Genomic DNA, 15530 nt, shown 5'->3' on the forward strand with positions numbered 1-15530 from the left:
GCTGCCAGTGTCCCCTCCAGAGCACACTGCCCTTGCCCTGGGTGATGGATGCCCAATGGGGAAGGAGGAGGTGTGGACAATTTGTTTTCTTGCTTAAACAGAACTCTCTCTCATAATCATAGTGAAGAAGGGGAGGCAACAGCTCTTGGCAAAGCAACTCACACTAAGTGCACTTCACTAGAAATGTTTATATTCTGCTGCTGAAAAATTCACTGAGCGTGGCAATAGTGTGGCGTGGTGCTGGCAGAGCCAAGCTGGCTATTGTGCCCTGAGCCAGGTCCCAGCCAGGGTGGGCCTGGGGGTGTCACCAGCTCAGAGCTATTTCACCTTCAAGGACAGGTGTGTAGTTGGGTTGGCGTCTCACATTAGTGTCACAGGGCAAGTAGGTATAACACAGTCCTGTGTGACGGGGAGGAGGGCTTTTAATGGTGCCAGCTGTGCTTCAGAAAGGCTCTGGTGAGAGAGGCAAGGATTTTCCCGAGATCCCAGCCCTTCTGGAGCAGGAGACCTCACACAGGGTAGGCCCCTTGAGACTGCTAAGCTAATTACTCATTGCTTGGAAGGTAACCCCCCCAAAAACTCATGCACGTACGCTTTTCAAAACAGCAGGTGGTATGCTTGCGTGGCACGTGCAGGGGTGTGTGAGAGAATGTGTGAGTGTGAGTGTGTGTGAGTGTGTGTGAGTGTGAGTGTGTGTGAGTGTGTGTGAGTGTGTGAGCGTGTCTGTCCAAATGTATTTTTGGGCTGAGGGGGAAGTGACTGCTTGTCTGAGTAGGTAGAGCCAAATGCCAGGTGATTCAGATGCTCCCCCCTGTTTCCGGCACCACTCCGGTGCTGTCACTTGAGTCCCCGTCTCTTCATCAACCAGAGATAACTGGCTCCAGAGAGGCCCTCTGTGAAGCCAGCATGCAAAGGGTTAACTGAATTCCCAAGGCAGGTGGGAGCTCAAGTCAGACTGGGTGATATCGCAGACATGTTATTTGAAAAGCTAAGAAATTGTGGAATTCCTCACCTAATCCAACTTCCCCACAGTTTAAAGAAAACTGCAGTGAAAGATATCACTGCAGCCAAGGGAGACCCCCCACGAACGAACGCTTCCCTGCATAATCCATGTGTGATACAGGCTCCTCTTCCCTGCATAATCCATGTGTGATACAGGCTCCTGTTCCCTGCATAATCCATGTGTGATACAGGCTCCTGTTCCCTGCACAATCCATGTGTGATACAGGCTCCATCAGCCCCCTCCCGTGGCGCTGGGATCCTAACCTCTGCTGTGTTCCCTGCCGAGCTCACGGGATGCACACCCTCGGTGCCTGGACCTGTATGAGCTGGAGGTGACTCTCTGCCTGCCTGTGACACTGCTGGTGTGCAAGGCCCTCCCTGGGCCTGTGACAGCCCCTCTGCCTTTATCTGAGCCCATTGCAAGGTTGTGCTGGTGAGGCAGTGGGAGCAGAGAGTAATTGCAACACCTGCATCAGCAAATGTTCAATGGGACATCACAAAACTTACTGGAAGTAATGCTTTTGACTTCATCTGGTCCCAGTTTAGGGCATCCCTAATTATGAGAGGTGGCTGTAGTGAGCCCTTGTCGCTATGCAAATACCTGGACATATCTAATGATCAGCAAGTGTAATGACAATAATGGAAATCGGGTCCCTATTCCAAATCTGTCACCTCTCCTCCCTTCATTTCTCCAGGTGGGTCTCTTGCTGAGCCATCTCAGTCCACCAGGTAGATCTTCATGCCAAAGAAATTTTTGTTTCGCCTGAAAGTAAGTTACAGAGATTTTTGTTTAGATTTTTTTTTTTTTTTTGCATTAAAGGCAACCATTTCAAATATGTAGAGATCACACGGGTGTTTTTTAGTCAAAACAAGCACAGTAACCACAAGAGGTGCCAGACTGGAACAATCTCTTCTCCATGAACCTAATCCAAAGCAGAAAAAAAAAAATGTTTTCCAGAGATAGAATGAATTCCTTTGTCTCTACATGTGATACAAGGAGAGAGAAAAGTCCTGCAATGAGTAGCAGGCATCCCCTTCCCTTTTAGAGGAAATTTGCTCTCCCTCCAAGAAATCCCAGTGACCAAGGTGGGGAATTATTTCAGGCCAGACCTGCTGGGTCCCACTTGGGGCTCCTGTCATTGGAGATGATGAGTGCCTGCAACTGCTGATTCCTATGAGCTGCTTCGGGATCCCCTTCTGGGGGAACCTCACTGTTCCCAGTGAGTCAGCCCAGGGGCTTTGGGCTCCTTTGGGCAGGCTGAGTACTACCCTCGCTCACTAATTAACTTACATGAGCATCATTGGTCTGAGTCACTGGGGTGTTTCAACAGCTCCCATGCCAATCCACTGAGACCCCACTCATGTAGGTCCTACCTGCTCTAAGCCAAAGCTGTCTTGGGGAGGGCGATATCTCTGATCCCCCCCACTGATCCCCCCGCATGCAGCAGTGCAGTTGGGGTGCAAACCCACTCTGGGCTGATGCTTCGTGGCCGCTTTCTGCCACCCACGGCCGCCCTCGCGTTCCCAGGGACCCACATGAGAGCAGTAATAGCACTGCCGGGGCACACAGAGTAAAAGATGACTCACTGCTAAGCCTTTGCTCCCACCTTCGGGAGGCAACCAGATAGGGAGTAATCTCCTGGGGAAGGGGGGTGGAATTTAAGTCAGACTGATTTTTTTCCTGAAAACCTTTCATTTAGTCTAAACAACCAGCTTGGGATGTTGGCACTTGGCTTTTAAATTAGGCACGCTTTTCTGGGCATGATTCTGGCAGGATGGCCATGGCTGAAGCCAGGTTCTGGTCATCAGAGTGGAAACAGCCCCAGATCCCTGCAATAAAATGGAAAACGGCCCTTGAGCTTCAGTAAGTGCTTTGAAGGTTTGCCCTGGCTGATGGGTAACCCACGGGGGGTGAGATCCAGGGAAGGGTGATAGTTTGCAAGTAGGCTACGTGACCTGCACAAGGCCACTGAGAAAGCTGGGGCTGAGGAAGCCACTTCCACCATGCTTGGAGGGTTTTGGTTCCCATCATATGGGCTGCTCTTATCCCTGCCACTGCTACGTGGCCCCTGGTCACCAGCATGCCGGCCTCTGTCCTGTCTCTCTCTGCCCACTGGTTTCCAGCACCAGGACTGATCCTGTGCTGCTTTTGCAAGACCATCTGATGGGGGCAAGAATCTCCTGAGGTCTTAAGCCCCGATGGTGGATGGAGCTCTCTTGCAGGCTGCAGCATCTCTGCATCCCAAATCCAGCTGCTCCAGGCACAGCTAGGTGTGGGGTGGGAGGTGGAGGTGCAGGAGGCTGCAAGAGCCACTCAGACCAAATGCAGAGGGGCACAGAGTGTGGGCACTTTGCTTGGTTCAACCTGGCTCCAATGTTCAACACCTGCCTGAGGAAGGTAAAACAAAGCATGCAAGCCCCAGCTCCCAGAGGGAGTGGTGAAGAACAGCTCTGCTATGAAGCTGGGAGATCTGTGGCCTTGATGAGAAGTTTCTGTCAGGAAAGCCCGGGTGTGTTGAACCTCACTGTGCCCAGTGAGTGCCCACATCTCTGCCGGGCTGCCCAGAGGATGCTCTCTTTGGCATTCAGATATAAAATCTGAATTAAATGGTGTGCAGCACAGGTTGCAGGGGCAGGGTGTGGCAGTCAAGGGGAAAGGCCCCACACCAAAGCTCCCACCTCTCTGTAGGATGGAGTTTTCTCCTGCTTCTGCACCAGCCACCAGGTGTTGTAAAAAAGGGGATTTGCAGTAGCACATGTGGAGGATGTTACCATCTAAGACTGATTTTAGAGGGCTGTTCATATATAAAATGGATTTGCTGACAAAATCTTGCTGATTTTAAGCTAATCATAATAAAAGTCCAAATGAATCACTGCTTGAGCCATTTTGCATTACCCTTTTTTTCCCTATTCCTTCATTGAAGCTATCACAGGACTGGCCCTTCCATCTTCATGAAGGCTTCCCAGTCCCAGTCTGCTGTGAATGAGACAGGCTCAGCTTTTGAAGGAGTCATCCACACCACAAGCAAGTGCTATCTTTCCTCTCAGACTTATTTTGAGTAACTATAAGCTGAAGATACCATGCTGTCTTGGGTCAAGGCAGCTCCACCTAAAAGCTGGGACCAACTCACAGCACATGACAGAGTTTGTGGGACAGTGTCTTCTTCTGCAGACCTGCATGAGATTTCTCCTGACCAGGGAGGAAGATTGAATTGGAAAGCAGCTGCAGGTAGGAGGGAACATTTTCTTCCTATGGATTTATTCTCCTCATTTGATCTGGGCTGGTGGCAGGGTTCACTGCCCCATCTCAGCTGTGATGGGGTATGGCTGCAAAAGGGAAGGGTTTCAAGCAGAGACATTCCCTGGCCTTGGCTCTGTTCCACTGAATGTGTGTCACCTCCATTAATTCAAACCCTGCAAATCTTTCCTGTTGACAGCTGGACTGTCCCTCTGAGTAGCTGCCTCTTGCCCACCAAACACCACTCCAGTCCAGATGGGCTTAACTTCACCTTCTAGGCATTAAATCTCAGAAGGCATTTGGCCACTGTGCCCCATCAGCACCCTTCTCAGAACCACCATTCTGGTTGCCACCAAGTCTCTCTCAACTTTTTTTTCAGATACATAGGGCAAGCTTCCTTGCTCTCCAGTAGAAAAGCAGGTTTCAGGCAGGTCAGGTCATTCCTGGTGCTCTTTTCTGCTTCTTCCCGCAGCTCCCAGCTCCCTTTCATCCCTGATGTATTTAGTGGTGAAAATGTGTCCCATTGTCTTTTATCAGGCTTGCAATAGGGTTTGCATGCAGTGTTAATCAGCCCGCGGTGGTGCTCACCATGCACAGCACCTTCCCAACACTCAGTGCCTGGCTTTCCCCACTTTAACCTCACCCTGCAAGTGATTTAATGGCATTTATCTCATCCACATCAGAATCCCCTCATGGGCTTGTCCTAACACAATCCAGAGACACCTGACTTCATTACCTTGCTTTTAGTTATTGATCTGCTTAGAGATGAGTTGCAAAATTGCCCATTGGTGCTTGAAAGGCCTTCATTTAAAAATCTGGGGAATCCACACAGTTAGGAAAGGACCAGGCATGACTCTTTGATGGTGTGCATTTGGGAAACTAATTATATTTCTAATATTGTGTGTGAGTGGAGAGCCCCCGCCACCACTGAGGCATTTCCTGGAGAATAATTTAGGAGACTGTTGCAGATATTGCCAGATGTTAGGTCTTTAATTCACTAAACTAATATAAATTGCTCTGTTTGGCCTAAAATCAAATGAAGATCTGCTTAAAATATTCATTTAGTGGGCAGAGTCAAGCCTAAGCTTCCCACAACTCCCAGCCCACAGACTGCCTCCTGATTCTAGCACATATGTGAGGCACAAGGACAATTGCTTTGGAAATAAAATGCTATAGGGATGGCTCCTTACTAACTGAGATGCAGCAATGACTTCATTTGGAAAGCCCAGAGCCCAAAGTTAAGAGCCCAAAGCCAGAACTGCTTGGCAGTTTAGAACAGGCTCTGCAAAATTCCTCGAGTCTAAGAGGCTCAAGCATTGTGGTCTCTCATTGTGGATCCTCATCTCTGGCTCATCCAGTACTCGAGGTGTCCAGGAGGGTTCATTTCCAGGCAGATCCATTTCCCCATCCTCTCAGAGCTGAGCCTCACCAGGCTGGCAGCTGAGCCATGTAGAAGCTTTGTTTCAGCTCCCCATCGCTCCTGCCTTGGGTTTAGTACATTTTCTCGGCACTTCCCAAGCTGTCCCTGTGCATCCTGAAGCTCTGAGCGCTCCCTCTGCTGGCTGTAGCATCATTCCATAACCCTCCTTAGGGCCTCATCCCCGTGAGGAGGTGCTGGCTGGGCTAGCGGCTGTCCCAGCAGCAGAATAGCTGCCCAAAGCTGTGTCATGGCAAGGATGAGGACCAGGATCCCATAAAATGTGATGTGTGGGAGTGAGGATTTGAGCACCAGCCCCGTGGCAAAGCTGGGTGGGGAGATGTCCCAGTTTGGAACTGCAATGTTTCATTCAGGACACATATCTGTGCTCTGGCCGCCCTTCAGTGCCAGTGCCACAACAGCCCAAGTGCACAGCACAGGTTCTTTGCAGCTGGAGACCTAAATTACTGCAGACCTAAACCTTGGTCTGCTCAAAAAGGTGATTTGTGACTTGAAAACACAGGCCCATGCAACCCAAAACGGGTCATGGGTCTCTGCGACATCAGAGGAAATATTGGGCAGAGTGCACAGAAAGGAGGCGGGCTGCAGGCTGACAGTGACCTGGTGCTGAGGGTGCCCTGGACTGTGAGAGCCAGGCTGGAGGTCCCAGCTCCAAGGAGGTTCAGAAAGGCAACCAAAATCTCCCTGGAAGTTAAACAACCTTTAAACAAAGAGAAGAGCAAGAGCAGCATCGGCCACCCAGCCCATCCTCGCTGCGGGTCTCTGGCCCCGCCGGGAGCAGCCTGTGGCTTCACATGCAGGTTGTTTCCATCGCTCCAGCCATCTCCTGGCTGCCCAGCTCTGCTGGTCCCATGGCCTCCGTGCAAAGCCTTACTCCAGCATCACATCTCCAGCGAGTTTTTCTCCAGCACGGTCTGTATTTATCATATTTTCTCCAGCACGGTCTGTATTTATCGGTTTTCTGCCCTATTTTTGCGGTTCCCTGGTGCCCTTGCCGCCGTGCCCTGCCCTGGACGGTGGTGCCAGGCAGCTGCAGGCAGGGGTGCGGATCCAGCTGTGGGCTGAGCTGCGCTCCATCCCCTGGCAGCAGCCGGGACTGCAGGAGGAGGGAAAGCCGTCGCAGGAATCCGGCTTTAACAGATTCCCAACATTTTTGTGTTGCCCTATATCAGTGACAGAGGCACGGGTAATTGCTTTGCTCTGAACAGATATGTGAAACCTCGGGATCTTTTCCAGCTTTTGAGCACTGTGAAGCCCAACAGGAGAGGATGAATTCCTCAGGAAAAGTTCCAGAAACTGTAACTGCACACAGGCTAAAGGGAGAACTTGGGATGTCAAAGTCCTTTTGGAGATGAAGGAGGCAGTGATGTGAGGTTAGCAAGGTACAAGGCAACTGGCTTGGAAGCTGCTTCCAGTCCTGTGTTCTTGAATGGGATGCACAGAGAAACGGGGCAGTCAAAGCAACAGCTCCACAGGGTGAGGAAGGGCAAGCATCCTGAGAATGATATGCAGGCTCTGTAGTCAAAACCATAAAGGAAAAATGGGCATGATGTCAGCGCTCAGTGCGGCTCACTGTTCCTGAGGTGAGGTCAGGGAGCTTTCAGGGCAAAGGAGCTGCTGGAGGAGGAGTGCTTAACAAGAGGGACTTCAGCCTTTGGTGGTCCTCCCACAGGCTTAAGGCATAAGCCAGGCTGAGCCAGATGACCCCTCTGCACCCTGGATGCAGGGACTGAAGGGTGAACTCATCCCCTCCGTGTCACGGCTCCCACACCCGAGAGAAGCCCCCATGGTTTGGTGAGCCAAAATGCCACAGAAGCACAGGTCTGGACATTGAACACCTGCCTCAGAACATCTGCACCAGGACTAGGGCTGAAAAATTGAAAAATAACCTCTCCACATTTCATCAGAATTTCATGGGACAGGTTTTTTTTTTCCTTATTTGGGGTTGAAATTCATTATTTTGAGACAAGGTGCCAGCTTTTGGAAAAAATGTGGCCAGGTTTAGGCTGCAGATGTACTGAAAAAAACAATTTCAGTAGCAGGAGAGGAGCAGGCTGTGGTGTGCAATCTGGATGTGCTTTGACTTTTTCACTTGGTGATTTCTTTTTCTTGCCACAGAAATCAGTAGAAACCCAGGGGCCAAGACAGCATTTTTTTGGGATAAGTTTTAAAAATCTCCCAAAACACATAGCAAAAGCTTGACACTTGGGTGTGCAAGACCCACTGGCAGGGAAGTCTGCAGAGCCAGGACCCTGCTGGGTCTCAGACTCCAAAGTGGAGGAGGTTTCTGATAAGGGGAAAAAAGGGTAGAATTTTTTCCATTGAAACTTCCACAGAATGGTTTCTCGTCAGTGTAGGGTGGGTGGTGTCATTTATACTTGATTTTCCGTTTTCTGATTAGAAAAGAGGAAGCTGCATTATTTTCTGACAAAAAGTTACATTTCAGAAGTTGGCAGTTATGTAAAAGATCCCCACTGCCAAAATCCAGCATTACAAAGCCCAAACGACAACAAATGACAACAACCTGGAAATCAAAAGCCAGATTTATTTCTGTTATCCATTTTCTTCCAAAATCTGAAAACATTTGTGGGAAATTTTAGTGTGAGCAACCACATGCATTCTGGAGATCCTGGCACTCCTGGCATGTACCAGGCATGAAAAACATAAATAAATAAATAAAGTGGTATTTTGGCTGTCTCTTTTCGGTAACAAAAAGGAGGTTGGAGGAGTTCAGGAGGTTTGTCCACCTTTTCTTGACAGTCCTGAAGATGACTGGGAATGGAGGGAAAGGAATGAGGGATGGAGGGAAATGATTGAGGCTCAGATCATTTCCTTGTGTGCTCCTACGGGCTTGCTTCGCTTCCCGTTATTGTCCTGGATCTGCTCCTGCCTGCTCTGCCCAACAGGACTGGGGGGCATGTGAGATCCAGCCTGGCATTGGGCTTGGAAAAAAACAGCCTCCCTCCTCCCCACAGCATGCAGGAATAATTCAGCCAGCAACAATGCACTGGCAGTGACTTTCCAGACCAATTTATAGCCTGACCTAAAGCTTTCTTCCTGCCCAGAGTGAAAGAAGAAGGAAGAAGGACTATTTTTTGTTCAAGATAGGTGGCTTTCGTGAGGTTGGTCTAAACCAGAGTGAATTTAAGGTCTTAACACAGAATCTGCTCAGTGCATGCTTTCCAACTCAAGTCATTTCTGCAAGTCTGTTATTAGGAATCACTCTGCAGATAAGGAGAGATGCTGTAAGCAGGTTTAAAATTTCCTAAAATGCTGATAAGATGGTTAAAAAAAAATAAATCCCAGAATACAGTCTGACTATTTCTTAAAGTGGATCTCTGAAATTCTCAGAGTAACAGAGAGCTCTCTATCTGTGGTTTCCCGGAAAGGAAATAATACATTCGGATTAGCTCCGGGGAAGTGGCAGCCTTCCCTTCCTCTCCAGATAAGCTGGCGCAGCAGAGCCATCCAGCAACCTGGAGGACATGATCTGATCCCCAGCCACCAGGGACCCAGTGGCCAGTGCCCTGCAGGGGCCCCCCTCATTCCCATTTCTGTGCAGGTCACTCCCTTTTCCTGGAAACCGTCGCGCTGCCCTTTTGGATGAGGGCTGGTGCACGTGGCAGACAGGGGCAACTTCGCTCCTTTCTTTTCTAGGCAGTGTTAACAACTCAGCAGCCCAAGGAATTTGCCTTGCAATCCCCTCTGCGGCGCAGCTTTCTATTCTCTATTCAAGAAGCATGAATGAACCAAAGCCTTTATTTGCATTCTCTTCAAATTGCCCTCCACCACGAGCATGAGACCTTTGGAAGTTTGTTGCAAGAGTAGCAGAGCCAAGATATTTTAGTCAGGCATGATGCCCCACCGCTACCGCAAAAATCACTTCAGAGCAACTGCTGAGTCAGAATAAAGGGGACTGGATGCATTTGCTTCCCAAAGATCACAATGCAAAGCCTGGCAAGAGGAGAAGCAGGGAGGGAGGTCAGTGGATGCGGCATTCCCTGTCCTTGAATCATTTCTCCTGCAGGAATTCATAAGATCTGGCATCTCCCAAGCACATCTGAGAACAGGGAATGGCCTAGCAAGGGCACAAGGAATTGAGGGAGGCATTTTAAAGAAATTCCATCCTGGACCACCATGAAAGATGTCGGGAAGGACCTTTGGGACACCCACTCTTGGGTTTGGGTGGGCAGGGGGGCTAAAGCTGCCTGTCCTGCCACAACACAGGGTCAGCAAGCCAGCAGCAGCACGTTTGCAAGCCAGGGAGCCATGTGCTCCATTGTGGAAAATGCATAGGGTTTCTTCCCTGGAGTTCCAGAAAAAGGGGAAAAGTGCCTTTGTTCTCCTTTGGCCTTCACATTACTGCAGCTTTTAAAAAGGGAATAGCTGGCCCTTTATGTTATTTTCAGTTCCGGAAAGCAAAAGTGTGTAACCCTTTTTTTTTTTTAGTCTTTCTACACTTTTAAAATTGATGCATTATTTTCTCCTGCACCTCCTGGAGAGCAGTGTAGCTCACCGTAGGCCACTCATCTCCAGGACAGCTCTTGCTCTGGGGAGAAAGGAAGCAACAGCACCTTCATGTGCTCTGCAGAGAATCAGACGCCTTGGACATGGGGCCATCAGTCCCTCCCTGGCCTGGGTGCTCACCTTCTGGAATCTTTCAGCAGAAGCAAAAGCATCCACCCTCGGGTAGCCCAGAGCCTGGTGATGGCTTGTGGTCTTGGGCAACTGGGTTCTGAGGATGAAAAGCAGGCACCTAAACCTTCTATGTCCCTTCATTCTTTCAAATCCTGCCTTGCTAAAACCAGTCCGGTCCTGCGGGGTGTGCTGATCCTGATGAATCAACATTTTCCAGCAGAAAAAGTGGCATTTGCAATTTCCCAACAAGTCCTAATTGAGAGCACTCAGAAAAAGCAAACAAACAAAGGATCAGACCAAACAATGGCAGAGGGCAGGAAATGAGCTGGGCATCTCTGAAGAGCTGTCCTCACCCAAGCAGAGCATCGCTGCCAGAGCAGGAGTGCCAGCAGATAAACAGGGCTGTGCCAGATGAAGGAACCACCATGGCTGGATGTCCTTTCCCTCAAGAACATCCAAGCAGACCTGAACATCTATCTGCCTTTTGGATCAGGGTGGTATCTCCTGGACACATGGGATTGCTGGTGCTTGGCTGCATGCCTGATTATGCTGGTGGCCTTACAGGGAGCAATAGCTCTGCTTTTTTTTTTCTTCTTTTTTTTTTTTTTTTCCCCAGTAACGCTTGTCCTGACCTCATGGTTCACCAGGATAGGTAGAAGAATTGCTTCTAGGGAGTCCCCTCTAGAAACCACTGGAGCTGTACACTGTGAGGTTTGGTGGGAGCCAAGTATCTCAGGATCAGAATATATCTTGCTGTGCTTTCATAACCACATGGTTTTGGCCTGAAGCTGCTTGTCACAGTTGAAAGCTCTGCTGCTGGGAATATTCAGTGGGGCCCAGCAGAAGGGGTGATGGAGAGGGATGAAAAGGTGGTCAGGGAGAGCAGGACTGGCTGAGTAGCACTGCAGCACTGGTGTGGCACCTGCAGGTGGAGGCCGCCTTCAGGCAGCTTTTGGCTGCATCAAGGGAATTTTTATGGAAGGTCGCCACGGGGAATCATGAGTGCTTTCTGATTTCATTTTTTATGTCTGTATCTTCTTTGCAGCAGCTCATCCAGCTGCTCTTCCAGCTTTCCAGTTTGTAGTGGTTTGGCCAGTTTTGTGCTTGTGATAGGATTGGGAGTAATGCATCCTGGCAGGGATGAGATGGCAGCTTCCATCTGTGCAGCTCCACTGGAGGCAGTTGGAACTGGTTTGGGAAATGAGGCTGTTAAAACCACAGGCTCCTCTCAGACCAACTTTCAAAATCTGTCACCAGCAAAATGCAGCCCTGGCTGCTGCTGTCACCTCTGCCAGGCTGAGCCCGTCCCACCGAGCCCCTCTGCATGGCTTTCAGCAGACTGCCACGGGAGACCCTCAGCAGAGGGAATGGAGCCCTTCCCTATTCTCTGGGACACTCTGGCCAGCTGGCACTGCTGGGCAGATTTTCCTCACAGAAAGGAGGAAATTCTGGGACAATTCTGGGGCAATTCTGGGACCAGATACTTGAAAGAGGTTTGCAGCACTGGGAGCAAGGATACTGCCCAGCACATGGACAATAGATTCAAAACTCCTTCTTGGATTAAATTCACTTTCAGTACCTGGCTTGTGGTATCCATGTGAACAACAAGCAGATCCCACAGCAGGGGCTCTCCCTGGGCTTCCCACAAGCACAAGTAGGAACTAGACACACTTTCTGAATTGGCCATGGTGGTCATCCATGATTTTTCTGAGTACAATGAAGAGGTGACATAATTCTTTGCCTAATCTTTACTGTTTCCATTATGTAGCTGAGGAAGTTGAGTCTCCAGCTGCCTGACTATATTTGGGCTGTGAACTGCAGGAAGTTGATCAGCATGACATTGTTACAGATGTAATGTTTCCCTAGCAAGAGAAGTCTTGTTTAAACCTCTCTGCCTTCTCCTCCTGGTTCTCCGAGCACTGGGTGTGCCGGATGCTCCGTATACCTGCTCTAAAGCTGTGTAATACCCTTCCCTCCCTCATTCCCATGGAGGTCATTCGTGTGGCAGAAGGACAATCTGAAGTGATGGCTGAAAAGTGCTTTACCCAAGCATGGACCCTGACACTCTAAAGCAGACAAAAAGATATGGACGCACGAACCAGCACAGTCCTTCCAAGAGATCCACAACATTTATTCCATTGCTTTGAAGGTGCAGTAGCATAAGTGCATGTTTCTGCCCCTGGCCCACGAGCTCCCCAGCGCCTGCCCTGCTGCTAATTGCAGTAGTTTTCCAGCTGGTAGAGGGAGCAGGTGTTGTGGCAGCATTGCTCAACGATCCCTCGCTTCACTTTCTCAAACTCCTCCTGCTGGAAGGGCAGCTCTCCCAGCTCACCGTGCAAGGCACCGCTCACTGCCAGGGGAGAAGAAGAGAAGTTGTGGGACATCACACAGCACCAGCCCTGGCTCTTGAGCCCTGCAGGCACCCCCTTAGCAGGCACCAGGGGTTTAATCCAGAGCTGGCTGGAAAATAGGAGGGAAGTTGCACAGGTTTCCCCAGGTTGGTGCTGCTTGTAGCACCCTGCTTCCTCTCCCAAAATAATCTTGTGGTGCCCAGAAGATGCCAAGCTGAGTGACTATCGGCAGTGTGAGGGATAAAGGGATACAGAGGCTTTATTGGGGAAGCTGGGTGGAGAAGAAAAGAAATCCTGAGCCTTCCCTGGGGTGAGCAACTTGTAAGAGAGATGTAAAAATGTGATTGTCTGCTCTATAGAGGAGAATTTGGGAGCACAGAGCCCTTTAGGCAGTTACCCACTCTTCTGGGAGCCTGGGCAGACAACTGGGATGTTCATGGGATTGCAGGGACAGTCCAGTTCTGAGGCTGGGTGCATTTCCCAGCTGTTGCTGAACAGCCTGATTCAGTTGGCTGACTGGATATAGCCCCAAGGTGACAGCAAAAGCATTTGTGTGTGTCTGTGTTCACAGCTGGGGGCAAGTTTTTAGAAGCAATGATAAATTAAGGTGTTTGGACACAGATAACACTCAACAGAATGATTATTTGCTGGTGAGAACTCGAAAACTTGTGCACAGATCTGTTCAGGTTTTAGCTGCCCAATGAAAATATGGAAAATGGCAAATAAATCAGTGAGTTTTTCCTGCAGGAAGAAAAGAGCCCTTAACAGCAAAGAGAAAATGCCGGGAAAGTGAGAATGAGATGTGGTTTCTAGGGCAATACAAGTACAGTACAAGATGCGAAATCCCCAAGCCCCCGAAGCGTGAGGCAATGAACAAGGCACAAGAGTAACACAAAATCATTATGCTAGTGTGCTAGAAGGGAAATTTGGGAAAAATTTGGTCCAATGTTAAGTAGAAAAGGAAATAGCTAGTCAAAGTTTTGTGATTTACTTGTCTTCATCCTTCAAGCCAGCTGTGAGCAGACTGTAAATATAACCAGGTTGTGTGACAAAGAGGTGGTGGCTCAGGCAAAAGTCCTGAAAAAAAAGGTAGAAAATCCTCAGATACTTGCATTCTTGTTGGCAAGATTAAAATTCTCTGTACAGTATTTAGGTAGTTTGGCTAATGAAACCTCCAATCCACTTGTGGTGGTCTCCAGAAAAGAATAATCAGAGAATGGGCAAATAACATCCCAAACAAATCACCGGCAAACCCTCTGCTAGGGCATTATCTTGTTTCACCTTACAAAGACCCCTAAGACTATTTCACAGGGTGGTTACATACAGGAGAGAGAATTGGATATAAATGAAAACAGGATGTGATGGGAAGAGAAATGGTGGGAGAGATGTATTGCAGTCAGGGGATGTTAAGTGAAGGTCAATCTTGGAATGGATGCAATTCGCACAGGGGTCTCTTCTTCATCCATTCACAGTCTTGAGCAAAATCTTGGAAGACAGAATGTTCAATGGGCTTCTCCAGGCCTCACCAGCCAGCAAGGATGTGGAGAAATGCAGGGTTGCATGTTTAGAGATCTAGAAAATATGACCTAGGAAGGCAGTAGGGTTGTGCAGCTGAGGAGAGGTCAAAACTAGACATGGGAACAGTGTTCAAATATTTTGAAAAATAATCATAAAGATGAAAGAACTAGGCTCTTCCCCCTGTACACTAATGAGAAGACAAGAAATAATTTACAGCAAGGGATGTTCAGGTTAGATATTGGGAAGGAATACTCAAGAAGAAGGTCAGTTAAGCTTGGGAATGGGCAGCTCCAGAAGGCAGAGGAAGCTTTCTCTCTGGAGGTTTTTATGAACATAGCAGGCAAACATGGCCAAGAAATAGAATGGGGACAACAATGGGGATCCTCTCTTGGGGCAGAAAGAGGCTTATCGAGTTCCTCCCACCTTTATTTTCTATGAATGCTCCCAGACTGGTGTAAGAATCACACAAATAAATAGACAAGTTTGAGCTTCCAGGCCCAATTCCTTTTGCCTCATAAATCCTCTCTCCCTGCCCGCCCTCTCATCTGCCTTTTTAACCCGAAGAGCTTTTCACTGGCAACGTGAGGCTGTTGGTATGCCGAAGGTATTCCCGGCATTCCCCACGTTGGACATTCCCGGTGTCCCTGTCAGAGACAGGCAGCTGTGGCACCCACCAGCCCCACTCACCTAGGGGCTGCTCCACGTCCCGCCGCGCTTTGGGCTGGTAGAAGAAGCCGCGCTCCCCGCAGACCAGGTACAGGGCTTCCACCAGGTGGGAGCCGCAGAGGTGCTGGTTGACAGCGGCGTGGCTGCTGCCGGGGCCCGAGAGGGCCAGCAGGGCCAGGAGGGGCAGCGATCGGATCCAGAGAGCCATGCCGGGCTGGCTGAGCCTGGGGTTAAGAGGCAGAGCAGACCCAGGAAAGTCTAGGAGGTAAAAAGAGGTTGTAATCAAGCATCTTGCATCTTTCAGCTCCTCTGGCAAGGAAATGGGACCAAAGTAGGAGATGGACCTTCTAGTTTGAGAAGGAAGAGAGCTTTCTGCACCAGGATTTACAAGTGACAGTAAACGACTACTGACTATAACCATAAGTCCATCTTCATCTCCATGCTCCATCACCCTGCTGTCTTGCCTGAAAAGGCTGGTAGAGTCATCCCACCTAGCCCTCACATGCCCTGGAGAGCCAAGGTCAGCAGAGCCTTGGGAGGAAAACCCCTCTCTGCCCATTCAGAAGGGGCTGTAATGTGTGATGATGGCCCCAAACCAGCACAATCTCCTCAAAGACCTTTGGAGGCCTCATTTTCTTGGGTCAACGAGCCACAATTATCACTGCCTGCTTCATCAACT

At 49.4% G+C, this 15530-nt stretch overlaps 1 protein-coding gene across 1 annotated transcript; it reads right to left on the reverse strand.

Moving 5' to 3' along the window:
• Positions 1 to 12529: 12529 nt before the first annotated feature.
• Positions 12530 to 15059, reverse strand: INS (insulin; the record flags this gene model as incomplete). The annotated part of the gene is made up of 2 exons (XM_084207229.1): positions 12530 to 12666; positions 14873 to 15059. The coding sequence occupies 2 exons, from the start codon at positions 15057 to 15059 to the stop codon at positions 12530 to 12532; spliced, it is 324 nt and encodes a 107-aa protein (XP_084063355.1).
• Between the last annotated feature and the right edge of the window lie 471 nt (positions 15060 to 15530).

Source organism: Fringilla coelebs (assembly GCF_963513975.1).
Source record: "Fringilla coelebs genome assembly, chromosome: 6".
Classification (NCBI taxonomy): Eukaryota; Metazoa; Chordata; class Aves; order Passeriformes; family Fringillidae; genus Fringilla; species Fringilla coelebs.